Here is a 27,774-nt window from a genome sequence, read left to right as displayed (position 1 = left end):
GATATACAGTGAATGTGGAGTAGAAGAGATGCCAGGAGAGTTCAGCTAGTGAAGCTGCCTCCTCATGGAAGGAGACCCTAGTGGGGAATAAATGTTGCCCCTATTACCATAATGAAGGATATAAGGAAGACAAATCAGTTTCTATATACCACTCAGGTTTTATTATTTCTAGTTCATGCTCAGTGGTGTACATCAAGTGGTGGTGAACTGTAAATAAAAGACAAGTTATAAGCCTTCACCTACCCAATATACAATGGAGGAGAAGGGACAGGGTAACTATAAAACTCCCATCCTGTAAAAGTGAAAATGGCAAACAAATATCTAGAATTGTGTAGTGCAAATATACCAAATCTTGCAGGACAAAAGTAGTGAGAATCCCCTTCTTTGTAGGGTAAGTTTCTTGGTTTGCTAGTCTGGCAGCCTCTGGCTCTGTTCTCTCAGAGACTCTCCCTGGTCCTTTGTCCTCTGCGACCCCTAGTTAATGCCCTGGAGGATGATTCTCTGGGTTGCTGATTCTCTATGGCCGCATCCAAGCTAGGCATTGGAGCAGCTGTGCTTGCTGGACTCTGAACAGGCATAGCAATGCATCTCCTGTTGGTATGAGTTCGGAGACCTGGGTATGCCTTAGGAAATATCATTAATGACTAGCAAGTATCAGAATTTCTTTGGAAAAAAAATTTTTTTTTTTTTTTTTGGTAAATTCCATGTTTAAATCTAGGCATCACTTTTAAACCTGAGAATTTTTGGCTTTCAGTTGCTGCCTCGGTGCTCTGTTCTTCCCTACCACCCTTAAAATTATGTTTGCTTTTTTGAGGCCATTTGAAACATAGACTTGAGTAGAAAAAATCACACCCTTAATATGGTCTTTGACAAGGAGCTTTCTACCAATCCTGCTGGAGTAGAATGTATATCTTGCTATTTTGGGTGGAGTGATCTCTATTTATATGTCTGTTAGGTCTAGCTCATTTATCATGTTATTCAGGTCTTCTGTTTCCTTCTTAACCTTCTTTCTAGATGTCCTGTCCGCTATCGAGAGTGGTATGTTAGAGTCTCCCACTGTTTTTGTAGAACTGTCTGTTTCTCCTTTCAGTTCTTTCAATGTTTGCTTTATGTGCTTGGGTGTATATATATTCATAATTGTTATCTCTTCTTGATAGATTGATCCTTTTATCATTATATAATGTCATTGTTTGTCTCTTATAACAAATTTTGCCTTGAAGTCTGTTTTGTCTGAAATTAAGATCACAACCCTTTTATTACTTGCATGGAATATTTTTTTTTTCTATCCTTTAATTTTCAATTTATTTGTGTCTTTGGGCCTAAGATGCATCTCTGATAGGCAGCATATAGATGGGACATGTTTTTTATCTGTTGTACTGCTCTCTGCCTTTTGACTGGAGCATTTAGTCCATTTACATTCACTGTGGTAACTGGTAAGAAAGAGCTTACTTGTGCCATTTTGCTATTTGTTTTTTGTGTGGGTTATGTCTTCTCTGTCCTTTATTACCTCTAATTCTACTGTCTTTTGTATTTTGTTACTTTTATATATTTTTTAGATACTTTATTTTTGATACCATGAATATTGCAACTAATATTTTTTCTTTTATAACAACCTGTGTTAAATTGATACCAACTTAACTTCAGTAAGATACAAAACCCTACACCCCTATAGTTCCTCCCTCCTCCTTTATGTTGTTGACCCCTCAATTGTTTCTTTGTAGGGCTTGTGTCCTGTAACTTAAATTCATGTTTATTTTTTATGTATTTGCCATTATAAAGTAGGAGTGTCATATTCTTTATAACTATCAAGTGTGAGAATACCTTAAAACTTGCCCTTCTTTTTGTCTGAGAAATTTCCTTTACTGGAGCTCTTTCTATATGTGGCTCCAAGTTTCTTTTTGATGTCCTTTCTTTCTTGTCTGAAGTACTCCTTTTAGTATTTCTTATAGAGGTGGTATTGTGGAGATGTATTCTTGTAGTTTCTGTTTGTGAATATTCTAATTTAACTGTCCCTGTTGAAGGCTAACTTTGCAGGATACAGTATTCTTGGTTGACAGTTTCATTCTTTCAGCATTTGTTTGCATTGCCTTCTGACCTCCAGGAGTTCTGAGGAGAAATCAGCCTTTAATCTTATTGGGGCTCCTTTATATGTCACCTTTTGCTTTTATCTCACCAATTTCAGAATCTTCTGCTTGTCTTTAATCTTTGAGAGCTTGATTTTGATGTGTCTTGGTATGTGCTTCTTAATAATTTTAATGATATTTCCTCTCCTGATACTCATAATCAAATGTGTTTCTCTATTATTAAAAGCAAACTACCCAGTAACACACTGTTCCTCCACTTCATTTGCTCACCCCAGTAAAATAAGACCTTTAAAATGGTGTCATTTCCTAAATATCTCTTCATTTAAAAATCAGATGTTAGCATAATCTAACTTCTTTCTCCCCATCAACTACTACTTTTCACTAAGTTCCCTGAGTACTTTTAGTTCCAATTACTAAAACAGCATTATGTTTCTTCTATTAAAACACAATCTTTATGTAACACTCATAAAAATTCCCAGAAAAGTCCATCTTCATCCATTTAGATTTTATTACGTAGAGTGAAATCAGGTTGCAGTATTTACAAGCACTGCTGGTGGTACCAGACTATCTAAATTCAAAACCTCCAATTTCAACTACTGTGGTGAAACAGGGACTAGACTTAACCTTCTGCCACAAACAATTAGAAAACTGAACAAAATATCTGAAAGAAATACTTTCAAGTACTGGATAATAAGCAATGCAGGACTGTAAATCCTAGAGATAAGGGGAACAGCGATGAAAGCTTTTCTTCCTGGAGGCAATTTTTGGACTGCAAGCACAGAGCCCAGAGGCCTCACTGAGTTGAGGAGATGGCCAAAACTTGCATGACAGAGTCCTATAAAGAAGAGATCTATGCAGAAAATTAGCCCCCAAAATCTGCATAGGGGACCCTATGACTCTTTGCCAAATAGGCTTTACAGACATAGATTGAAAGTCCACAACTGGGAAGTTGCAAGCAGAACAATTTCCAGAGCTCACATAAGTTAAGTTCTAAATACCCAGGTTGGCGGGCCTCAGTGATCATACAGGGCATTTAGTAATGACCCCAGAGGATTACACCTGACCTATCAAGCTGAGCTATTCCTAAAGGGAAGGCCATTCTATACCTACCAAATCGAAGATTAAAAACAGGCGTCAAAATAATCAAACTGATCTGCAGTAAACAACATGACAAAATGGAGGACCAAACCCATTGCCATCAAGTCCAATAAAGGACAGTACTCTTTAAATGAAATCAACAAAAATAAGACATATAATATGCAACATTAACAATGCTTGGTTTTCAGTCAGAAATTAATAAATGTCAAGAAGCAGGAAAATGTGACTCATAATTAAGAGGTAAAGATAAAGCAATTGAAATAGACCCAGAAATGAGAACATCATAAACATCAGGGAAGTGCACATCAAGACTACAATGAGATCCCACTACACATCCATTGGAATGGCTAAAATTAAAAAGATGGGTAAAACCAAGTACAAGTATCTGCAGGACCTAGAAGTCTCATACATTGCTGGTGAGAATGCAAAATGCTACAGTCACTTTGGAAAACTATTTGGCTATTTCTTAAAAAGTCAATTGTCCATTTACCATTTGGCCTAGCAAATTTATCTATGAGAAATGAAGACAAAGACTTGTACTCAAACTAGTCATGGAAACTTTACCCACAATTGCCAGAACCTAGAAACAGCCCAAATGGCTATTAGCAAATGAATGGATAAGAAAATTTTGTCATATTTGTGCATTGGAATACTATTCTGAAATAAAAACAAATAAACTACTACTATGCAAGACAACTTGTGTGCATCTCAAAAACATGCTGAGCAAAAGAAACTGAACACAAAGAAGTACCTACCATATGATTTCATATATATGAAACTTGACCAAGACAAATTTAGGCTGTAGCAACAACAAGCAGATAGGTGGTTTTCTGAGGCCAGGGATAGGAGTAGATTGTTTGGAATGAGGCACAAAGAGTCTTTTTTGGGCAATGGAATTTTTTTATTATTATTATGGTGGTAGTTACACACATATATTAAAATTTATCAGAAATTACATTTAACATTTTTGTATGTGAATCATGCTTCAATGCATTTATTTAAAAAAAAAAAACAAAAAAAAAACCTAGTTCTTCCATTTACTATTTGAAAGACCTTACTTAATATATTATTCTCTCTGTACCTCAGTTTCTGCGTATGCAAAATAGGGATAATATTACTACCTAACCTAGTGGGTTGTGAGAATTAAATGAGTTATGGGTTGTGAATTTCTTAAACACTGCCTGGCATACACTGAGCACAATGTATAGGTTAGTAACTATGAACCAAATTTTTATAGCTAGAAGAATCTTGTTTTTTTTTTTTTCAGTTCCAAAAAGTTGTTTCTGTGGTTTTTTTTTTTTAGGAATCTATTCTGAAAGTTCTTCTTATTGATCCTGTTTCTGACTGCCTCGTGTCCCAGAATTTACTGAAGTTACCTGATTAGGTTCCCACAGTTAGTAAATACTGGGGCTGGGATTCAAACACAAGCCTCTCTGATTTTAAAGCTTTTTCCTATAAACTCTGTAACAAAAGTGTGCATGCAAGCACCATAATACAATTTCTGATGGATTAACAGTGCCTATCTCTGGCTGATCCAAGTAATTTGCAAGACAGCTACCTGGCCAGCTGACGGAAGAGATCCACATTTGTGCCCGTTCCAAAGAAAGGTGATCCAACACAATGCGGAAATTGTCGAAGAATATCATTAATACAACACACAAGTAAAATTTTGCTGAAGATAGTTGAAAAACAGTTGCAGCAGTACTACAAGCTGGGTTCAAAAGAGGACATGGAATGAGATCACTGCTGATGTTGGATGGATCTTGGCTGAAAGCAAAGAATGTCAGAAAGATGTTTAGCTGTGTTTTATTGACTGTACAAAGCCTGACTCTATGTATCATAACAAATTATGGATAACATTGAGAAGAATGGGAGTTCCAGAACACTTAATTGTGGTCATGTGGAACCTGTATATAGACCAACAGGCAGCCATTTGAACAGAACAAGAGGATACTACATGGTTAAAAATCAGGAAAGGTGTGTTTCAAGGTTGTATTCTTTCACCATACTTATTCAATCTGTATACTGAGCAAATAATCTGAGAAGCTGGACTATGTGATGAAGAATGCAGCATCAGGACTGGAGGAAGATTCATTAACAACCTGCCATGTGCAAGTGATACAGCCTTCCTGGCTGAAAGCGAAGAGGACTTGAAGCACTTACTGATGAAGATCAAAGCCTACAGTCTTCAGTATGGATTATACCTCAACATAAAGAAAACGAAAATCCTCACAACTGGACCAATGAGCAACATCATGATAAATGGAGAAAATATTGAAGTTGTCAAAGATTTCGTTTTACCTGGATCCACAATCAACACCCATGGAAGCAGCAGTTAAGAAATCAAACATATTACATTGGGCAAATATGCTGCAAAAGACCTCTTTCAAGTGTTAAAAAGCAAAGATGTCACTTACAGGACTAAGGTGCACCTGACCCAAGCCATAGTATTTTTAATTGCTTCATATGCATGTGAAAGCTGGACTATGAATAAGGAAGACCAAAGAAGAATTGATGCCTTTGAACTATGGTGTTGGTGAAGAGTATTGAGTATACCAGGGAGTATCAGAAGAACAAACAAATCTCTCTTGGAAGAAGTACAGCCAGAATGTTCCTTAGAAGAGAGGATGGTGAAACTTTGTCTCACGTACACGTTATCAGGAGGGACCAATTAATTCCTAGAGAAGGGCATTATGCTTGGTAAAGTAGAGGTAAGCAAAAAAGAGGAAGACCTTCAACGAGATGGATTGATACAGTGGCTGCAACAATGGGCTCAAACATAGCGATGATTGTGAGGATGGCACAGGACAGGGCAGTGTTTCGTTCTGTTGTACATAGGGTCTCTATGAGTCAGAACTGACTCGATAGCACCTACCAACAAGAACATCTCTAGTTGATGAATTAGTAGGTGACTTTCTATTCAGTGACACTGATTATGTTCATTATGTTGTGCAGCCATCGCCATCTGTTTCCAAATTATTCTGCCACCATTAGCAGAAACCTGGAGCCCCACAAGCAAGATTTGCCCTCCCCCCGCCTCCTATGTCTGGGAACACTTGTTATGGATTGAATCGTGTCCCCCCAAAATATGTGTTGTAAATCCTAATCCTTATGGAGCAATTCTACTCTGTTGTATAGGGTCACAATGAGTCAGAACAGACTCGATAGCAACGGGTTTGTTTTATTTTTTGTACCTGTGGTTTTAGTCCTATTTGAGAATGGGTTTTCTTCGTTATGTTAATGAGGAAGTATTAGTGTAGGCATGTCTTCAGTCAGTCTCTCATGAGGTATAAAAGAGCAGATTAAGTAAGCAAGCAAGCACAAAAGGAGAAGATACAAGCCACGTGATCTCCAAAGAACCTAGAAATACAAGCTGAAAAGAGACAAGGACCTTCCCCCAGAGGGGCAGAAAAAGAAAGAGCCTTTGCTTAGACCCAGCGCTCAGAATTCAGACTTCTAACCTCCTTAACTATGACAAAATAAATTTCTGTTTGTTAAAGACAATCATTTGTGGAATTTCTGTTATAGCAACACTAGGTAAACTAACACAGCCCTAATAAACTTTGATTTCTATACATTTCCCCATTTCATGTAAGTTGAATCATGCAATATTTATCCTTTTGTTGACTGACTTATTTCATGCAACATAATGTTTTCAAGATTCATCCATGTTGTAGCATGTATTAGAACTGCATTTCTCTTCGTGGCTGAGTAGTATTCCATTGTCTGTATATACCACATTGTGCTTATACATTCATCTGTTAATGGACGTTTAGATTGTTTTACATTTTGGCTATTGTGAATAGTGCTGCACTGAACATCAGTGCATAGCATCTGTTATTTTCATAATCAAATAAGATATTGTTTCAATAATTAAAGAAACATACACAGGGAATTAATTCAAGGTTATGAAGATTGAAAATTGAACTGACTTGATTCCAAAATTATGCATAAATATTCATTAAGAAACCTTGAAACATGAGGAAAGTATGATAAAATTGTGATTTGAATATAGAAATACAATTACTTTGAAAATTTTATGAAATTATATACATATACCTATGAAAAGTGTGGATGTTACAATGGCTACAAGGGAACAACAGCACAGTGGAAAACAATGGGATTTAGAATCAGATTTGAGTTTCAATCATAGCTCTATAACACACTAAATTACTGATCTTGAGCTAGCTAATCCCTTAGTGACTCAGTTTCCTCCTGTGCAAACCAGAGGTAACACGTAATTAGCAAACATACGAATAAAGAGAGATCATGTATATAAAAAGCCGAGCACATAAACACTCAAAAAATGGTAGCAGTTATTATGCCTATTCACATTTCAGTCATACTCTTGCTATTGTTACTACATTTATTTCTTGTGAAAAAAGTTATACATTGTAGTGCTTCCTTTGTGTGTTAGTGACATTTATTTTATGTAGGAGATATATCCAAGTTCATTCTGTTAACAATAGAAGGATCTGACCACGTTAATGCCCTAGAATTTAAGCAATACTTTAAATTATGTCTGGATGACATCTTCATTTTTTTCTAAAGTTATCATTGTTATTATTTATTATTTTTAATTAGATAAGTTAAAAAGAGTATTATAATCCTGAAATATCATTGTGTAATTACAATGATGTGTCCATGATTTTCAGGTAGTAGAATCATCACTGAGAAAGCTAGAATGTGAACCCACTGAAATAGAAGAATTTGTGGAACATTTTACTTTCGTGGATGCCATTTCCTCAAAAATATCTAAATTAGAAAAAGAGTACTTAATAATTGCTCAGCTGAATGCAGTCGTAAAGTATTACCAGATCCATATTCCAGAAGAGCAAGTTGCCATATATAAAATCCTTCTTATCAAGTTTAGTCAACTAAAAACAGCTGTGAAGTTAAGTGAAGCAAATAAAGAGGCCACTTTTGGTAAATTCAAAGAAAATTTGGAAGCGTATATCACCGGTCTACGGGTTGATGCTATTAATTTAAAGGAAAAGGTAAGTTTATTTTTGTTTTCTCATTAAAAATCTATTTTATCTTCATGTTGTTAGTTGCTGTCAAGTCAGCTCTGACTAATGGTAAGCTTACGTATAACAGAATAAAACATTTCCCAGTCCTGCGCCATCTTCATGATGGTTGGTATGTTTGAGTCCATTGTTGCAGCTATCACGTCAATCCATCTTATTGAGGGTTTCCCTCATTTTTGGTGGCCCTCTACTATACCAAACATGATGTTGAGTTGATCATCAGCTTGGTCTTAGTCTTGTGTAAACTTAGGTATTTGGGTATTTGGTTTATGTGGAATCTTAGGTAAATAATTTTTTTTTATTGTACTTTATATGAAGGTTTACAGAACAAAGTAGTTTCTCATCACTTAATACATTGATTGTTCTATGGCATTGGTTAACAACCCCACGACATGTCGACAGTCTCCCTTCACAACCCTGGGTTCCTTGTTGCCAGCTTTCCTTTTCCCACCTGCCTTCCAGTCCCTGCCCCAGGGCTGGTGCGCCCGTTTAGTCTTGTTTTGTCCCATGGGCCTGTTCAATCTTTGGCTGAAGGGTAAAACCTAGGAGTGACCTCACTGCTAAGCTGAAAGTGTGTCTGGGGGTTGTACTCTCAGGGTTTATCCAGCCTCTCGCAGGCCAGCAAGTCTGGTCTTTCTTTTTGAGTTAGAATTTTGTTCTACATTTTTCTCCAGCGCTGGCCACGACCCTCTACTGTGATCCCTGTCAGAGCAGTCAGTAGTGGTAGCTGGGCAACATCTAGTTTTACAGGACTCAATCTGGTGGAGGCTGTGGTAGATGTGGTCCATGAGTCCGTTGGACTAATCTTTACCTTATATCTTCAGTTATCTTCATTCTTCCTTGCTGCCAAAGGGGTGAGGCCAGTGGACTAGCCTAGATGGCTGCTCACAGGCTTTTAAGATCCCAGACACTACTCAGCAAAGCAGGATTTAGAACATGTTCTTTATAAACTGTGTTATGCCAGTTGAGCTAGATGTTCCTCGAGATCATGTCCCCACAGCCCTCACCCCAGCAATTCGGTCCCTCAGGGAGTTTGGATGTGTCTATGTAGCTACCATGACCTTATCTTGTATACTTTGTGCTGATTTCTCTTGGGTAAATAATTTAAGAATTCTTCACCTGAGAATCTACATTATTAGACACGATTTTGAAGATTTGTGAACTTGAATGGGAAACAAAACTACATCTCCATTTTCACTAACCTCTAACTGAAATTTAGCATTTTCTTCAATTGTGAATGAATGTAGACAACAAACCACAGCAGAGTTGGTAACTTTTCCCCTGGGCTTTAGCGTATTGCCAGAGGGGCCCATGGCAGAAAAAGGGTAAAACCCCTGAAATCTTTCTGGGCCTTCTGGGCCAAGTGGTGATGATAGTTCCAACTCACTTATCATGAGAAGCAAACTATAAATAAGCCCCTTAATATTTATTGAGCACTTACTAAGTATCAGGAACTATGCTAGGCATTTTACAGGGATTGCGTAATTTACCTGTTTATCTACATGAAAAAAAACTGAAATATAAAGAGGTAAAGCAACTTGCCTAAGATCACACAGCTAGAAAGAACCAGGACTCCAGAACCCTTGCTTTTTATAACTACCCTTTCCTCAGTACCGCTACAAATTATTACTCTCATACTTATTCAAGATATTTTGAGCACCTTCTATGTATATGTTATTTATTGCATCTATTTATCCATCTATACAGTGGGGTTATACTGTTTCACACAGATATGACAAAGGTGAAAAGAATTAGCTGTATGAAAGTACTTGATGCACATATCCAATTGTAGTCTTAAAATACTACTAGAAATCTATGAACTGTACAGGCACACATGTAGTTTAGCCTGTTTATTCAGTAAAACCTGAGAAAGCCAGAACCTGTGTAAGGCAGAAACCTGTCAGAGAAGAACTCAAATAGTTTCTACTAAATAGGGAGCGATAGAAAAGTGGTGACTGCACCCTGTCAAAGGGGGAAAACTTGGGAGACCACCCCAAAAAACAGGACAGTCACATCAAGTTCCAGCTCTCACAGGTTTCCCTGTGCAGTATTTGATAAATGCATTAGACTGGGTTCCCTTGGACACTGGGTCTGCAGTGGAGATTTGCATGCAGGGAGTTTATTGGAGAATGCTCTTGACGGCAACATCCGTGAGAGACTAATGGAATCAAGATTGGACATAGGGAGAAGTCGAAAAAGATTTAGCTGATCCCACAGGGAATCTCCAGAACAGGGATGACCCTGCAGAGTTATCCCAACTTGAATTAAGAGGGCTTGATCTTTACACATTCACTGTGGACTTGCAGAGGGACTATAATCTTGAATGATCAAGCTTCCTTCGGCCAAAGGCAGTTCCTGGGAATGAACTCAGCAGCTGGGGGAGTATCTTGTTCTTGAAGTGGGTAGATTTGGGAAACAAACAAAAGCATCCACGACTGCCCACCTCTTGTGCCATTTGGATCCGCGTGGTTTGTATAAAGCCACCAATCTGGAAACAGCTCCTCCAGGACTATGGCTAATTTCTGGGAAATTCACAAGAGGAAGGTTAGTGGATCCAACTAAAGCCTCTGCCACTGCACATGTATTACAACTCATAGAGCCTAGACTTGCAAAACCCACAAACACAAATACCCCAAGTGATTCACTGGGAGTGGGTGGATCACTTCTACTTCTACCCATTGGTTCTTAGATCCAACTATCCTACTTATTGAGGACACAGCACAAAAAAAAAATTTTTTTTTCTCATTCATTTAGGGTGTGTGTTATATCCTTGAGGATAGAGTTCCATCCTTTTTAAGGGTATCCTTTCCAAGCTGGTGCTTCACCTTCACTATCATTTGGTCATTCCATTGCTTCATTAGACTGACAGATTCTGGATGGTGTGGCGTATAAGACCAATGGATCTCATGGTCATGTGACAACTGTTGCACCTCCTTTTCTATAAAGTGGGTCCGTTAGCCCAATATGATATTATATGAGATTCCTTGTAGATGGATCAGAGATTCTGTAAACTCTTGGATGTTGGTGAGAACTGAAACTCTGAGAGCAAGAAAGCACACCCCTATCTGGAATGTGTGTCATTCCAGTCAAGATGAATTGCTGCCCATTCCAGGATGGAAGAGATCCAATGTAATCGACTTGTCGCTAAGTGCTAGATAGTATGATTGAAGGATGGTGCTGTATCAGGAACCCAAGGCTGATCTTTGTTGCTGACAGGTTGATCTTTGTAGCACGAACAACCTTAGTCAGTAGGAGCCCATGTTGTCGGAGCCCTGAAGCTTATTTATGCATTTTGACCAACTTCTTTAAGAAAAGGAATACGAAATTAGAAACCAAAGTGAATATTTATTTAGAATAAGGAGAAAATTACAAGAAATCATAAATTTAAAAAATTGACATGTACCACACACATCACAAAATTTCCCCTTTGCCATATTTTATTCATTAATTGTCTGATATGCCTCTTAATTACTTCTTTCGTAAGTTTTTGGCTGCATGTTTTTTAGTTGCCTCTTCATATATTAAGGTCTTTGTTATATCTTTTACATAGACTAGAAAAAAATCGAGTGAAAGTTCAGTCTTCCCTCTAGCCTGGTTGACGGAATTTACTTTTTATTATTGATAATTTAGGAAAGTTTGTTTCAGCTTCACAACTTACTGACAATGTCACGTAAGATTTTAGGATTTTTGTCAAATTGGTAAACTAACAAGCTTCTTTCATGTAAGAGTCATAAGATTTCGGACCATTTCAAGTTTTTCTGTGTGGTTGTTGTTGTTAGGTGCCGTCGAGTCGGTTCCAACTCATAGCAACCCTATGCACAACAGAACGAAACACTGCCTGGTCGTGCACCATCCTTACAATCGTTGTTATGCTTGAGCCCATTGTTGCAGCCACTGTGTCCGTCCACCTCTTTGAGGGCCTGCCTCTTTTCCACTGACCCTGTACTCTACCAAGCATGATGTCCTTCTCCGGGGACTGATCCCTCCTGACAACATGTCCAAAGTATGTAAGACACAGTCTCGCCATCCTTGCCTCTAAGGAGCATTCTGGCCGCACTTCCTCCAAGACAGATTTGTTCGTTCTTTTGGCAGTCCATGGTGTATTCAATATTCTTCGCCAACACCACAATTCAAAGGCATGAGCTCTTCTGTCTTCCTTATTCATTGTCCAGCTTTCACATGCATATGATGTGATTGAAAATACCATGGCTTGGGTCAGGCGTACCTTAGTCTTCAGGGTGACATCTTCGCTCTTCAACACTTTGAAGAGGTCCTTTGCAGCAGATTTGCCCAATGCAATGCGTCTTTTGATTTCTTGACTGCTGCTTCCATGGCTGTTGATTGTGGATCCAAGTAAAATGAAATCCTTGACAACTTCAGTCTTTTCTCCGTTTATCATGATGTTGCTCATTGGTCCAGTTGCAAGGATTTTTGTTTTCTTTATGTTGAGGTGTAATCCATACTGAAGGCTGTGGTCTTTGATCTTCATTAGTAAGTGCTTCAAGTCCTCTTCACTTTCAGCAAGCAAGGTTGTATCATCTGCATAGCACAGGTTGTTAATGAGTCTTCCTCCAATCCTGATGCCCCGTTCTTCTTCATATAGTCCAGCTTCTCGTATTATTTGCTCAGCATACAGATTAAATAGGTATGGTGAAAAAATACAACCCTGATGTACACCTTTTCTGACTTTAAGCCGATCAGTATCCCCTTGTTCTGTCCGAACAACTGCCTCTTGATCTATGTAAAGGTTCCTCATGAGCACAATTAAGTGTTCTGGTATTCCCATTCTTCACAGTGTTATCCATAGTTTGTTATGATCCATACAGTCGAACACCTTTGCATAGTCAATAAAACACAGGTAAACATCCTTCTGGTATTCTCTGCTTTCAACCAGGATCCATCTGACATCAGCAATGATATCCCTGGTTCCATGTTCTCTTCTGAAACCGGCCTGAATTTCTGGCAGTTCCCTGTCGATATACTGCTGCAGCCATTTTTGAATGATCTTCATCAAAATTTTGCTTGCGTGTGATATTAATAATATTGTTCTATAATTTCCACATTCGGTTGGATCACCTTTCTTGGGAATAGGCATGAATACGGATCTCTTCCAGTCAGTTGGCCAGGAAGCTGTCTTCCATATTTCTTGGCACAGACGAGTGAGCACCTCCAGTGCTGCATCTGTTTATTGAAACATCTCAATTGATATTCCATCAATTCCTGAAGCGTTGTTTTTCGCCAATGCCTTCAGAGCAGCTTGGACTTCTTCCTTCAGTACCATCGGTTCCTGATCATATGCCACCTCTTGAAATGGTTGAATATCGACCAGTTCTTTTTGGTATGATGACTCTGTGTACTCCTTCCATCTTCTTTTGATGCTTCCTGCATCGTTTAATATTTTCCCCATGGAATCCTTCACTACTGCAACTCGAGGCTTGAATTTTTTCTTCAGTTCTTTCAGCTTGAGAAATGCCGAGCATGTTCTTCCCTTTTGGTTTTCTACCTCCAGCTCTTTGCACATGTCATTATAATACTTTACTTTGTCTTCTCGAGCCACCCTTTGAAATCTTCTGTTCAGTTCTTTTACTTCATCAATTCTTCCTTTTCCTTTAGCTGCTCAACATTTCCTTTAGCTGCTCAACGTTTGAGAGCAAGTTTCAGAGTCTTCTCTGACATCCGTCTTGGTCTTTTCTTTCTTTCCTATCTTTTCAGTGACCTGTTGCTTTCTTCATGGACGATGTCCTTGATGTCATTCCACAACTCGTCTGGTCTTCGGTCACTAGTGTTCAACGCGTCAAATCTATTCTTTAGATGGTCTTTAAATTCAGGTGGGATATACTCAAGGTCATATTTTGGCTCTCATGGACTTGCTCTGATTTTCTTCAGTTTCAGCTTGAACTTGCATATGAGCAATTGATGGTCTGTTCCACAGTCGGCCCCTGGCCTTGTTCTGACTGATGATATTGAGCTTTTCCATCGTCTCTTTCCACAGATGTAGTCAGTTTGATTTCTGTGTGTTCCATCTGGCGAGGTCCATGTGTATAGTCGCCATTTATGTTGGTGAAAGAAGGTATTTACAATGAAGAAGTCGTTGGTCTTGCAAAATTCTATCATTCGATCTCCATCATTGTTTCTATCACCAAGGCCATGTTTTCCAACTACTGATCCTTGTCTGTCAGTTTGTCGTACTGTGGGGGCTTGTGTGCTGCTGTGATGCTGGAAGCTATGCCACCGGTATTTAGATACCAGCAGGGTCACCCATGGAGGACAGGTTTCAGCTGAGCTTCCAGACTAAGACAGACTAGGAAGAAGGACCCGGCAGCCTACTTCTGAAAAGCATTAGCTAGTGAAAACCTTATGAATAGCAGCGGAACACTGTCTGATACAGTGCTGGAAGATGAGCCCCCCGTGTTGGAAGGCACTCAAAAGATGACTGGGGAAGAGCTGCCTCCTCAAAGTAGCGTTGACCTTAATGACGTGGATGGAGTAAAGCTTTTGGGACCTTCGTTTGCTGATGTGGCACCACTCAAAATGAAAAGAAACAGCTGCAAACATCCGTTAATAATCAGAACCTGGAATGTATGAAGTATGAATCTAGGAAAATTGGAAATCATCAAAAATGAAATGGAACGCATAAACATCAATATCCTAGGCATTAGTGAGCTGAAATGGACTGGTATTGGCCATTTTGAATCAGACAATCATATAGTCTATTATGCTGGGAATGACAACTCGAAGAGGAATGGTGTTGCATTCATCATCAAAAAGAACGCTTCAAGATCTATCCTGAAGTACAACGCTGTCCGTGATAGGATAATATCCATACGCCTACAAGGAAGACCAGTTAATATGACCATTATCCGAATTTACGCACCAACCACTAGGGCCAAAGATGAAGAAATAGAAAATTTTTATCAGCTGCTACAGTCTGAAATTGATCGAACATGCAGTCAAGATGCATTGATAATTACTGGTGATTGGAATGCGAAAGTTGGAAACAAGAAGGATCAGTAGTTCTGTGTGGTAGCTAATTCTAAATACTGTGAATTGATGATACTCATTTTCACTGTTCTTGTTGTTACATTATGAGAACGTATGAGGTATAAAGAAAATCTGTTAGTATTGGCTGTTTACTGAAGGCTTCCAGCTCCCCTTCTATGGTTATTGTTAGCTAGAGATAGGAATGGGACTAGAGGAAGAAGCATAAGTGGGAGGAAATTATAGGACATAAAGCATTCCATTTTCTGTCCTCCAGCTCCTGCCAGGAGAGTTGCCTTGGCCTAGAGGACCCTCTAGACATTTATGTTAGCGCCTTTTTTGTTTTCTTGTTTCCTATTTTCATTGTTTTAAAACTTTTTCATATTTTTGTCTCCTGAATAATTTAGGTCTAGATTTACTTGGCCTACCGTGACTATTTTTAAGTGTTTTCATCATTTAAAGTTTTTATTTATTGATTTCCTTATTAGAAGTAGATTCCCAGGATTTCTGTCCCAGCTTTGGCACTTACTAGCTGTGTGCCTTGGTTTCATCGTCTGTTAAATATGGGTAGTAGTAGTATTAAGGCAGCTGGAATCATGCCTGACACATAATAAGTGCCCAATTAATGTTAGGTATTAATACTTATTCTAAATTTTTCTTACATTTGAATTTTATTTTATCTGAAATGCTTTGTCTTTTAGCTTTTCGTTTTCTGATTTTTATCCTTTTATTTTGACTTATCTCTTACTTTTATCTGATCTTTTTTGTTAAAAATTTTTTTTAAATTTTGTTGTTGACAATATACCCAGCAGAACATACACCAATTCAACAGTTTCTACATGTACAATTCAGTGACATTGATTACATTCCTCAAGTTGTGCAACCATTCTCACCCTCCTTTTCTATTTTTCTTTTATTGTACTTTAGATGAAGGTTTACAGAGCAAATTAGTTTCTCATTAAACAATTAATACACATTGTTTTGTGACATTGGTTGCCAACCCCATGACATGTCAACACTCTCCCACTCTTGACCTTGGGTTTCCCGTTACCAGCTTTCCTGTCCCCTCCTGCCTTTTAGTCTTTGCCCATGGGCTGATGTGCCCCTTTAGTCTCATTTTATGGGCCTATCTAATCTTTGACTGAAGAGTGAACCTCAGGAGATACATCATTACTGAGCTAAAATGGTGTACCATACTCTAGGGGTTTATCCAGTCTCTGTCAGACCAGTAAGTCTGGCCTTTTTTTGTGAGTTAGAATTTTGTTCTACATTTTCCTCCAGCTCTATCCGGAACCTTCTATTATGATCCCTGTCAGAGCAGTCAGTAGTGGTAGCTGGGTACCATCTAGTTGTTCTGGACTCAGTCTGGTGGAGGCTGTAGTAGTTGTGGTCCATTTGTCCTTTGGTTTTCTTCATTCTCCTTGCTCCAGATGGGGCGAGACCAGTGGAGTATCTTAGATGGCCACTCACAAACTTTTAAGACCCCAAATGCTACTTACCAAAGTAGGATGTAGAATTTTTTCTTTATAAACTGTACTATGCCGTTTGAGCTAGATGTCCCCCAAGACCATGATCCCCAGCCCTCAGCCCAGCAATTTGGTCTGTCAGGGAGTTTGGATGTGTCTATGAAGCTTCCATGTTCTTGCCTTGGTCAAGTTGTGCTGACTTCCCCAGAATTGTGTTCTGTCGTATCCTTCACCAAAATTATCACTTATCTATTGTCTAGTTAGTGTTTTTCCCTTCCTACCCATCCCCTCCCTAACCACTAAAAACCAAACCCACTGCCTTCGAGTCGATTCCAACCCATAGCAACTCTATGGGACAGAGTAGTACTGCCCCATAGCGTTTCCAAGGAGCTCCTGGTGGATTCGAACTGCCAACCTTTTGGTTAGCAGCTGTAGCTCTTAACCACTACGCCACCAGAGTTTCCCTCCCCTCCCCAGTAACCATCAAAGATTGTTTCTCTCTGTGTGTAAACCTTTTTCAAGAGTTTTTATAATAGTGGTCTTATACAACATTTGTCCTTTTGTGATTGCTTGTGACACTCAGCATAATGCCCTCCAGCTGTTGTGAGATGTTTAGCGGATTCATCATTGTTCTTTATCGTTGCGTACTATTCCATTGTGTGTACGTATCATAGTTTATCCATTCATCTGTTGATGGGCATGTTAGTTAATAGGGGACCCCCACCTTGTAGCTCTCCTCGTCTGTTTTTTTGTCAGCTTCTTATTCCATTCTGTGCTTGATCGAGTTCTTTATTCTTCCATTTGGTGCTTAGGGTTCCAGGATTGACGTTTGTAGGTTTTACTTAGTTTTTTGGGTCTTTGCTACAGAGGGATGGCATGGTACTTCTGCCTATCCATATTGGCTCTGCCTATCTGATCATTGTTAACTCTTATTGTTCCAGTTTGATATTTCCTTATTTTATCTTATTTTTGAAAATTGGTTTTATTCATTGATTTATATGGTAGTAAGAAATCTTCTCATAACAGCAACAATTTTAGAGAACCTCAGTATTCTAATAGGGGAAATTGGAATCTTTCTTCCTCTAGCCTCGTCGAACAGCTTTCCTGGCTCTCTTTAATGAATCGCTCATCCTCTTCAATGTTGACTGCTCTATAAACCTCAATCTGAGTAAAGACTAAAATTCCTTTCCTATTATGCTAGTAGACTACTTGAACAGTTGGAACAGTTTTGTTTTTCCCGTCATGTACAATCCAGGCACTTTATGAAGACTTATGTGATCTAAAAATCAATTGTCTCTACCATACATTATCGTTAGATAGTTGACAAGCCATATATACAGAAAGTACCCAACAGGATAGGTGAAGTTAATGGGTAGTTCCTCTTGTGGAAGCGAGTTCAACATAATACTCCTGGTTTGACCTTGGCAAGAAACTCAGATTTCATTGAACCCTATAATAGAATTCCACACAGAAGGTTTTTAGCCAGTATTTCATAACTTGCCTCCAACCTTTCTATTACCAAGTTGACTTGTATTCCTTCTAGGGTGCATCACAGAAAGACTGTTTTGGTGATGGATCTCCCCAACATCCTTCGTTATGAATATAAAAAAATTGTCTAGAGCTGAGATTACTCCACATACAGTTTTCCCCTCTTGCCCTCATTATTGTTATCTTTTTGTTACATTTCAGAAAGAAAATAGAAACACAGATGAGGAGAAAAGTATAAACACCAGATATGCTCCACCCAGACAAAACCCTTTCTATTGTTTTGGTGTATATCTTCCAGACTTTTCTCTATATAGTTTTATATGTATTGGTATCATACTATCCTTATTGTCTTATAACCTGATTTCTTTACTTGGCAATGTATCATGACATCTCGGCATGTCAATAAATATAGAATGCAAATCATTGTCTTCAGTACCTTCATAATTCCATTATATGAATGTACTCAAATGTATGTAATCAATCTCTTATTTTGGCCATGTAGATTTTTGCCAGTGTTAGCATCCTTGAAAATCTTGGTGCATATTCTTAATACTTTTCTTAAGGATTCCCAAAAGATAATTAATAGCTCATGAGCATAAATTTTTTTTAAAAAACTTTTGATACATATTGTTTTGTTCCCTGATGTTTCCCCTAAAACAGAGCTTGGTATGTAGTAAACGCACAGTCAATATTTGATAAAGAATAAATGTCAGATTACCTTCCAAATGTTTTTATCCACATACATTCCCACCAGTAAATACTAGAAATAATACTAGAAAGTAAATACTAGTTATTTTCTTTTTCTTGTCTTCCCCCCCCCCCCCTTCTTTGGCAGTCTGAAACATTATTAGTGAGGTTCATTTTGTCTTCTGTGATTTTGTGTCCTCTGCCCATTTTTTTATTGATGTGTCCAATTTTATTTTATTGACTTGTAAGAGTACTTTAAATTTTAAGAATGGTAATCCTTGGGAAATATATCTTACCAATATGTCATTTATTTTAATTTTAATCCTGAACATAAATTTTCAGTTTACATGTTTTCTACTGAAGAGGTCTTTTTCTACCCTAATTTCACATAAAGAGTTACCTGTGAATTATTCATACTTTTATTGCTTTATTTTTTACATTTAAATCTTTTCTTTCCATCTGTGATATATGTTGGAATTCAGCAGGAGATAAGGATCTAAATTTAGTTTTTTTATGAGTAGGTAGCCAACTGTCCTTAGACCATTTATTAAATGATCCATCCTTTCCACATTGATTTGAAGTGCCTTCAGATACTTCATTCTGTTCAGAACTTTCTGTTCCCATTGATGTTCTGGTCATTGCTGGATGCTAATTGAAGTGTCTTCAGATACTTCATTCTGTTGCAGAACTTTCTGTTCCCATTGATGTTCTGGTCATTGCTGGGTGCTAGCACCCCATTATTTCAATTGTTGTACTTTTGCTACACGCCGATATCTGATAGGTGAGTTTTTCCTCATATTCTTTTTCAAAACGTTCTATTAGGGATTTTTAAATGGCTTCAGCATCATGTTTGTTGGACCAAGCCCAATGTGGCTACAGTGGAAACAGATAAAATTAGGCTAAAAAAATAGGCAGGGAGCAAACCATGCAGGGTCCGACTGGGTCACGCTAATAAGTTTTTTTTTTAATTCTAAGAAGTTTTTTCTATTTTTAAAGATTGGTTAGATAGTATCAATCTGGTGGCAGTGTGAAGAACAAAGAGGAGATAGATGCATAGATATCAGAAGTCTATGGCAGTTCAAATGAAAGATTGTTAGCTTTTGGAGTAGGGTATTATACAGTCTTATACATTATATCTACATACTTTGAAAATCCCATCAGATGTTATAATTTTTTATTTCAACCTTCATACATGTTTTTTTTAACTCTAGAGTAATCTGTTTACCCATTTCTATTGTTCTTCCTTCATTCCTGATGTTTCATATTTCCTTCTGGTATAATTTTCCTTCTATTTGAAGAACTTACTTTAGATATTCCTTTAAAGTAGATCTGATGGCAACAAATTCTCTTAGTTTTCCTTAAACTGAGAATGTCTTCATTTCACCTTCATTTCTGAAGAATATTTTCACTGGATATATAGGATCCTCAGCTGAAAATTCTTTTCTCTTAACACTTTAAAAATACCCTGCCACTTTCTTCTGGCTTTCAGGGTTTTTTTGATGAGAAATCTACAGTCAGTATAAGTTAATGTTACCCTTGAAATAATGTGTCATTTTTCTCTGGCTGTTTTCAAGATCTTGTCTTTGTCTTTAATTTTCAGCAGTTCAATTATGATGTGTTTGGGCATGGAGTTCTTTGGGTTTACCTTGTTTGGGATTTTCTGTACTTCTTGAACCTGTAGATATTTGTGCTTTGTCAATTAGGAAACATTTTGCCATTATTTCTTCGTATATTTTTTCAATAACTCGCTCTTCTCTCTTTCTGGGATTCTGATGGCACAAGTGTTACAAATGTTGGACTTTTTTTTTTTTCAGAACTTTGTTAATTATCTTGTAAGCCCTTGAAGCTGTATTGATCTTTTCCAATATTTTTTCTCTCTCTTGTTCACACTGGAAAATTTGTATTGATATAACTTCAAGTTCAGTGACTCTTTCCTCTGTCATCTCTGTTCTTTTATTAGCCAAACCTAGTGAACTTTTAATTTTGGTTATTATGTTTTTCAGTTCTAAAACTTTCATTTGGCTCTTCTTTATATCTTTCTTTACTGAGACTTTTTATTTATTTTTCCACTCATTTCAAGAGTATTTATAATTTCTCAATGGAGCATTTTTATAATAAAACCAAACTCATTGCTGTCAAGCTGATTCTGACTAACAGTGACCGTTGTTAGATAATTCTAATACTGTGTCATCTCAGCATGGTGTCTGTTGATTGACTTTTCCCATGTGGATTAGGATTTTCCTAGTTCTTTTTATATTGAATAATTTTGGATCTTATATTTTGAATTACTATTACACTCTGAGATGCTGTGTCTTATTTAAGTCTCATGGAGAATGTTGGTATTTTTATTTTAGCAGCCAGTGGTCCTGGCTAGGTTCAGGCCACAAGTTCCAACCTACTTTCTTTGGGCTGTGGTTCCTGTATCATTTCAGATTTAAATCCTTTGCGGTGCTGTTCAGTTTTATACTATGTGCGCTCCATCAGTGGTCTCTCTGTAAATTCAGTTTCCAAAGCCTTTGATATGCTAAGCAGGACCAGATCTACACAATTGCAGCTCAGGAGTGAGCCCAGGAGTTCATAAACAAATTTATGTGGTCACTTTCCAGAGTTCCTCCCTCTCCGCAATCTTCTTCCCTGTACTTTCCAGTTTCCTAGCACTCTTCAATCTTCTGGATAGAAAACTGGTGTTTTAGTTACTGTGTTCTGCCATGCACTTCCACAGCTGCACTCGTATCAAGAACAAAGCACGGGAGAACACAGACAGAAGAACTCAATGAGAATTGACCCTTCCGGAAACACAGCTCACTTGCGCAAAGAAGAAAGTTCCTCTCTCTAAGAGTTTTGGCTCCTGCAGGCTCCATTGTCACCAGCTGCTAACACCACCGTTGTCACCAGTTGCTAACACCACCATTGTCACCAGCTGCTAACACCACCATGGGATTGCTTGGGGGCTTGGATGTGAGAGAACAAAGGAAAAAGAGAGAGAGAGAAGCAGGGGCTTCCACACTATCTCTGAGCATTAAGAATTTTTCCTGCTCCTCAAGTCACAACTCGAGGGTTCTTCTAGATTTCTCTGTGTCCTGAAGCTTACTCTCAGGTCTTAGTACACTGAGTTTAGGTAGAGGACACTGGGGGAAAAAAAACTGGTAAACTTGGTGCCAAATTGGTGGTACTTCGAATCCTCTTCCCCAGTCTGCCTGCTACTGTTTGCTTTCAGCGTCCTCATCTAGCTGCTCCACGCAACCTGCCTAGGTTTTACAGCTTTGTTCAGTGGCAAGGATGGGGTGGGATGTGCATACTTTACTACTAACTTCAGTTTTATAGCCCTTTAAGCTCCATTTAATTCATATACCCGATAGCTGATACTGTTCTTTGAAGATCTCAATTCAGGGACTGCTGGTAGAACGGGCAAAGCTTTACCTTGACTCCACCTGAGCGAGTAAGATTAGGCCTGGAAATACTTTTCCCTCTCTCTCAAGATAGCCAATTTACAAATGTAAATTAAAATTAATGAATGGGAAATTATGGGGAAGCCTAAGGAAAATTTTATTGTATCTTCATTATATAGGTGTTACTATTACAGATTATATATTAAGCCCTCTCCTCTTATCACAGATACTGCCTATTTTATACATCCGTCCTGTTATGATTGTTATTGGTGTTTCTTGAATGACCACTCTGCACATAATACAATATTGTAAGCAATTTCACAGATTGGATTTTTTTTTTTTTAGAATAAAATGGTAGGACCCAAATTTATTTATTCATTCTATCAATAACTTTTTGTTTTTACTCGATATACACCTGCTTTGTTTAATTTACTGTCCTAGATTCTAGGAGGTGTACAAGAACAACAACAACAAAATCAATGAGACTGTCCTTAGTCTTAAGGAGTTTATTATTCAGTAAAGGATAAATCAGGGGAAAACCATAGTAAAGTTTGGAAATCATTATTGAAAATGTCCACAATTTGATGTGCAATAGTAAAACTCTAATACAAGGCAGTTGATAGGTCTCATAAAAGCAATACAAAATTTAACAGTATCAGACAAAGAAAGAAAAATAAGTTTTGGATTCAAGCTGCCATAGAGTCATACCTTGGAAACACTACTTCCTATTCGTTCGTGGCACGTGATTAATAACTTAAGAACCTCCTTGTGAAATTGTGAATAATGCTCTCTATCTTGCAAGATTGTTGTATGGATTTAATAAATAAGGTAATGTATGTAAAACACCTACCACATGCCTGAGATAGAGAAGGTATACAATAAACTATAGATATTATGGAATAAAAAACATAGTTAAAATTAATAATAATTAACACAAACTACCTTTTTTTTTTTTTTGCAAATAACGCGCCCGCATAAATAAGGCTCACACATGTAAAGCACATAGCACGCATAGGAAAATAATGTGCAGGGGAATTGCGTGGTTGGCAAAAAAATGTGTGTGTTATTTGTGTAAAAAAATGGTATAAATTAAGGATAATCTTTTCACGTGACAATTGCAAATAATGTTTGTTAAAGCTTAGATTGTATACTGAAATGCTTTAACTGTCAGTAAAACATGTTTAAGGTGTGAACATTTTGGTCTCTTATAAAATGTTTTGCTGTTGTTTTTTAGATAAGAAGTCCTGTTCTATTATGTACCAGTACTCGAGTGTCAACAGCCGTCGAGATGATCCGGACTCTCTCCGAGGAAGCTGCAAGTTTATCTAACAAAGCTAAAACGTATGCAACGTCTCAGGATCGTTTCGATGAGTCTCAATTTCCTATGCACTCTCTTAATATGGAGGAAATGGCACAGATTGTGCTTTCGGAGATCTCTGAAATCGAATGTGACTTAACTTTGAGAAAATTGTTATGGGATGCACAAGAGGAATGGGGAACGCTCTTTTGGGAATGGAGAACTAGTTCTCTTCAAAGTCTTGATACAGAATCAGTACAGAGAAACGTTTCTAAATGGATGCAGATCATCTTGGTACTAGAAAAAGGTAAAAACATTCTCAAGTTTTCCCACCCAGGATTATACAAACCAGACTCGGCCAGCAGAATCATTCTTCTTGGCCTTGTTTCTTCCTCTGTTGCTGTGGGCTGGAGAGACAGGACAGGAGTATAGGTAGGGATTCTTTGCTGAGGCAAGAAAGAGATGAAAATTTTCAAAAATTTTTTTAAAATACTGACAATTTTTTAACCTTCTAAAGTTGGTTCTTTAGGGTAGAACCCCAGGCACTTCACCCTAGTTCTTGCTCTTCTTAGGGTTTGGCCCCAGCTGCAGAATCTGTACCCAAAGCCTAACTGTGTATGCATACAGTATCCTTTGGGCAATGGGGGAAATTGCTAAAGAATCATTTTGGGAAGTTTCCCTTATACCAACCATCAAACTTGTAATCATTTGCTGATGCAAAGATGCTGACCCTGTGACCCTTTTTTGACTCTCCCCTCATCTCTCAGTTCTACCTCGAACTATACTTTCTTCTCCAGAAAGGTCACCAAAAAAAGCATTTTATTTTGCTGGTTTTTAAATTATACAAAAAATATAACAATATCACAAAAAGCTCAGAAAAGAGAGAAACCACCCATAATCTCACTATTAAGATGATTGTTTTGTGCCTTTGCACTCAATATTTTGTCATACATATGTTTCAGAAAACAGTATATAAGGGAGCAAGTAGACAATGCCTTCTTTTATCCGCAGTTTCCTAAAGAAAATCTTGCTGTTTGCCAAAGTCTAGTCCGGCAAAAACCAAAGCTATTAGCTTGTCCTTCTATTTAACAGGAGCTTGAAAAACATTTTGCTGTTCAACATGAAATTACAAAAGAAGCTCCATCTGTATGAATGGGTTTCTCTGGCTCTGCCGCCCTTTACTTTTGTAAGTTGGGTAAAAAGGTTATAAGAGCTAAGCCTTTAATTGCATAGGTTTTGAGTCTTATACCTCAGTGGTTTGTCAATTCAGATGATAGACAAGTTCTGGCCTGTGACATAGTTTGCACCTACATTTCCTACATTTTGGTGTTAAATGTCTTCTTTAAGAAATGATAGTGACGGTAGGTTTATTTTTCTTAATTTTCTTCCTTAGCAAAATTTAAAACTCTAAAACTGACGACAGTCTTCTGAATATGTCTGTGTGTATCTGCGAGTCTGCCTATCTATCTTGTCGATGAAAACGGGGAAATGCTGAGGTAGCTGGCCATCTCTGGTATCAAATTTTACATAATGACTTGGCTCTGATGGTCTGGGGTCCTATTCATCAGCTCTGATAACTATTTCTCTTTAATTTAATCCATAGTTGATTCTTATAGCAGGGTAATGTTACCAAAGCTTATTATTTTAATGCAGACTGATAACTGGTAAGCCATTATATTAAATAGCATATTTTAAAGACAATATTTATTTTCTCAATTTGTTTTCTGGTTAAAAAATGATGGACATATGATAAGCGTACTAACTTTTTGTTGTTTATAGGTTTACCTAAAAACGATATGGTAACATATTTTAAGCAATCAGTGATAGACTTTAAACAAGAGCTGCCCATCATCATAGCTCTGGGGAACCCCTGTCTCAAGCCAAGGCATTGGGATGCTCTCCACGAGATTATCGGAAAGTCAATTTCCCTTGATAAAAACTGTACAGTAGAGAATCTTCTAACACTCAAGGTAAATAAAAGTAGCTTAAAAAGATATATTGAAATACCAGACAGACTGATTTTAAATAGACAATTAAATCTATAAGGAATAGGAATTAGAAAAGAGAAAATTTTATAGAGTGTCTCGGAAAGTAGTATAACAGTAGGTTATAGGTGATAAGAAATTATGTTTAATTAGAGACATTGGGTTAGCTATTGTGCCATTATTATCTTTGTGATTAGAAAACATAATGGTTTTCATGTGTGACAAATGAAATTCATATGTTACTACTTAATGATGCCACTTCTTATAGAGAATACCTTTTATAAGAATAAATCACACACATACTATATTCCATTTTATATAAAATGAAAATACATTACGAGCATGTTAGGAGGGCCCTGCCAATAATTTGATATTTAAACTGCATAATTAAACTATTTTATTGGCTATGTAAGTTCTATTATAAAAATTGGTTTTTTTTCCATAATTTTCCTGGTCAAAGAATTTTCTGCTTTCATGCCTGCTGTAATAAGCTTCATTTATGTTTCTAGTTTTACAGTTGACAGTGTCTAATACAGTAAAATTAGAATTTCATGCCTATAATTTTCTATTGAATGATTTGTTGTAATGAAGAACATGGAAAAAATTAAAAGTAATTCAAAAAGAAGAATTTTCAAAGATAATTTTAATTCAGTTTAATAATTTGATTGTATCTGCAGCCCTAACACCAACCTCCTTCCTGAACTCCAGACCTACATATCCAATTTCCTATTCAACATCTCCATTTATATGTCTAAGAGATATCTCAAAACTAATGTGTCCAAAAATGCACTCTTCATTTGCCATTTCTACTCCCAATGTCTGCTCTCCTTCTGCCTTCTCAATCTCAGTTAATGGCAGCTGCATTTTTCCAATTGCTTAGGCTAAACATCATGAAATAATCTTTGCATCTACTCTCGCTCCCACACTCCTCATCCTATCTAGATCTCTCATCCTTTCCTGGGTCATTATCATAGCCTCCCAATTGTTCTCCATGCCAAGAAGTGAAGTCAGGAAGTTATCTAGATAAACTCAGAACTTGTGAGCCAATGACAACTGATAGGTTTATTCACAACAGCATGTTGAAAATCTAGCACAATTTTGATGATTTATTAATTTTCAAAGTCTTGGGTCATTGGAAACCATTCCAGGTCACATTTGGTAGAGGGTAGGAATTTGGCAAACTAAGTATGATAAGCACTAAAGTATAGCAGGCAATAAAAGTTATTGTAGATAGGCCTGGAGGGTAGCGGCTGGCGGCCTGCAATACCTCATAGGGTTCTAAATAATTAGAGGAGGTCAGTGGTATGCATAGGAAGAACAGTATTACTTTATGGTTGATATTTTCACCTTAAAATGACATCTGCTTTACAGTAGAGGAAGATAACTAATTATAGACATTCAGGCTCATCTGAAACCTCGAAGATATTCCTAAGTCAATTGCAAGATCCAAATTTTTGTCAGGTCCAAACTTTGACCATAAAAGCTTGACAAAGCCAGAAATTCCTGGACTAAAATTTTGCCTTATACATTATCAGCCCTGAGTTTTGTCTTTAGTAATCTCAGAATGTCAGCATTAGGCACAGAGTTTGTTCTTCAACATAGAACCTTAATGGTTCTATGGCTCCTTATCTGGCTTTGGCTGAATAATCTATGTCATGAGGTTGGCTTCATTCCCAAAGTTGTTACTTAAGGCCATAAGACCACCACTGGGTCTTTCAATTCATCGTACTTTGGTGAGGTGACTTGCATGTTGCTATGATGCTGGAAGCTATGCTACGAGTATCTCAATTTCCAGTAGAGTCACCCATGGTGGACAGGTTTCAGTAGAGCTTCCAGATCAAGATAGACGAGGAAAAAGGCCTGGCTATCTGCTTCCAAAAGTTAGACAATGAAAACCTTATGGGTGACAACAAAACATTATCCAATATAGTGCTGGAAGTTGAACCCCTCAGGTTGGAAGGCACTCAAAAAATAACTGGGGAAGAGCTGCCTCCTCAGAGTAGAGTTGACTTTATGTGGCTGGAGTAAAGCCTTCCACACCTCCATTTATGGATATGGCTCATTTCAAAATAAATATCAATGTAAATATCCATTAATAATTGGGACATGGGATGCACAAAGTATGAATCAAGGAAAAGTGGAAGTCATAAAGAATGAAATTGAGCTCTTGAAGATCAATATCCTAGGCATTAGTAAGTTGAAATGGACAGTTATTGACTATTTTGAATCTGACAATCGTGTGGTCTACTACGGAAGGAACAACTAATTGGGGAGG

At 37.6% G+C, this 27,774-nt stretch overlaps 1 protein-coding gene across 1 annotated transcript in view; it reads left to right on the top strand.

The window, feature by feature from the left end:
• The window catches only part of DNAH14 (dynein axonemal heavy chain 14), a 362,094-nt gene that overhangs the window by 69,387 nt on the left and 264,933 nt on the right, over nucleotides 1-27,774 (top strand). Inside the window, exons 17-19 of the mRNA XM_064276952.1 lie at nucleotides 7,838-8,179; nucleotides 23,452-23,821; nucleotides 25,294-25,484. Of these exons, the coding sequence (XP_064133022.1) occupies nucleotides 7,838-8,179; nucleotides 23,452-23,821; nucleotides 25,294-25,484 (903 nt within the window). The remainder of the gene's footprint in view (nucleotides 1-7,837; nucleotides 8,180-23,451; nucleotides 23,822-25,293; nucleotides 25,485-27,774) is intronic.

The sequence above is a fragment of the Loxodonta africana genome, chromosome 25 (genome assembly GCF_030014295.1).
Source record: "Loxodonta africana isolate mLoxAfr1 chromosome 25, mLoxAfr1.hap2, whole genome shotgun sequence".
Taxonomy (NCBI): Eukaryota; Metazoa; Chordata; class Mammalia; order Proboscidea; family Elephantidae; genus Loxodonta; species Loxodonta africana.
The sequence above is the reverse complement of the archived record's forward strand: the minus strand, read 5'-3'. Positions and strand labels throughout refer to the sequence as shown.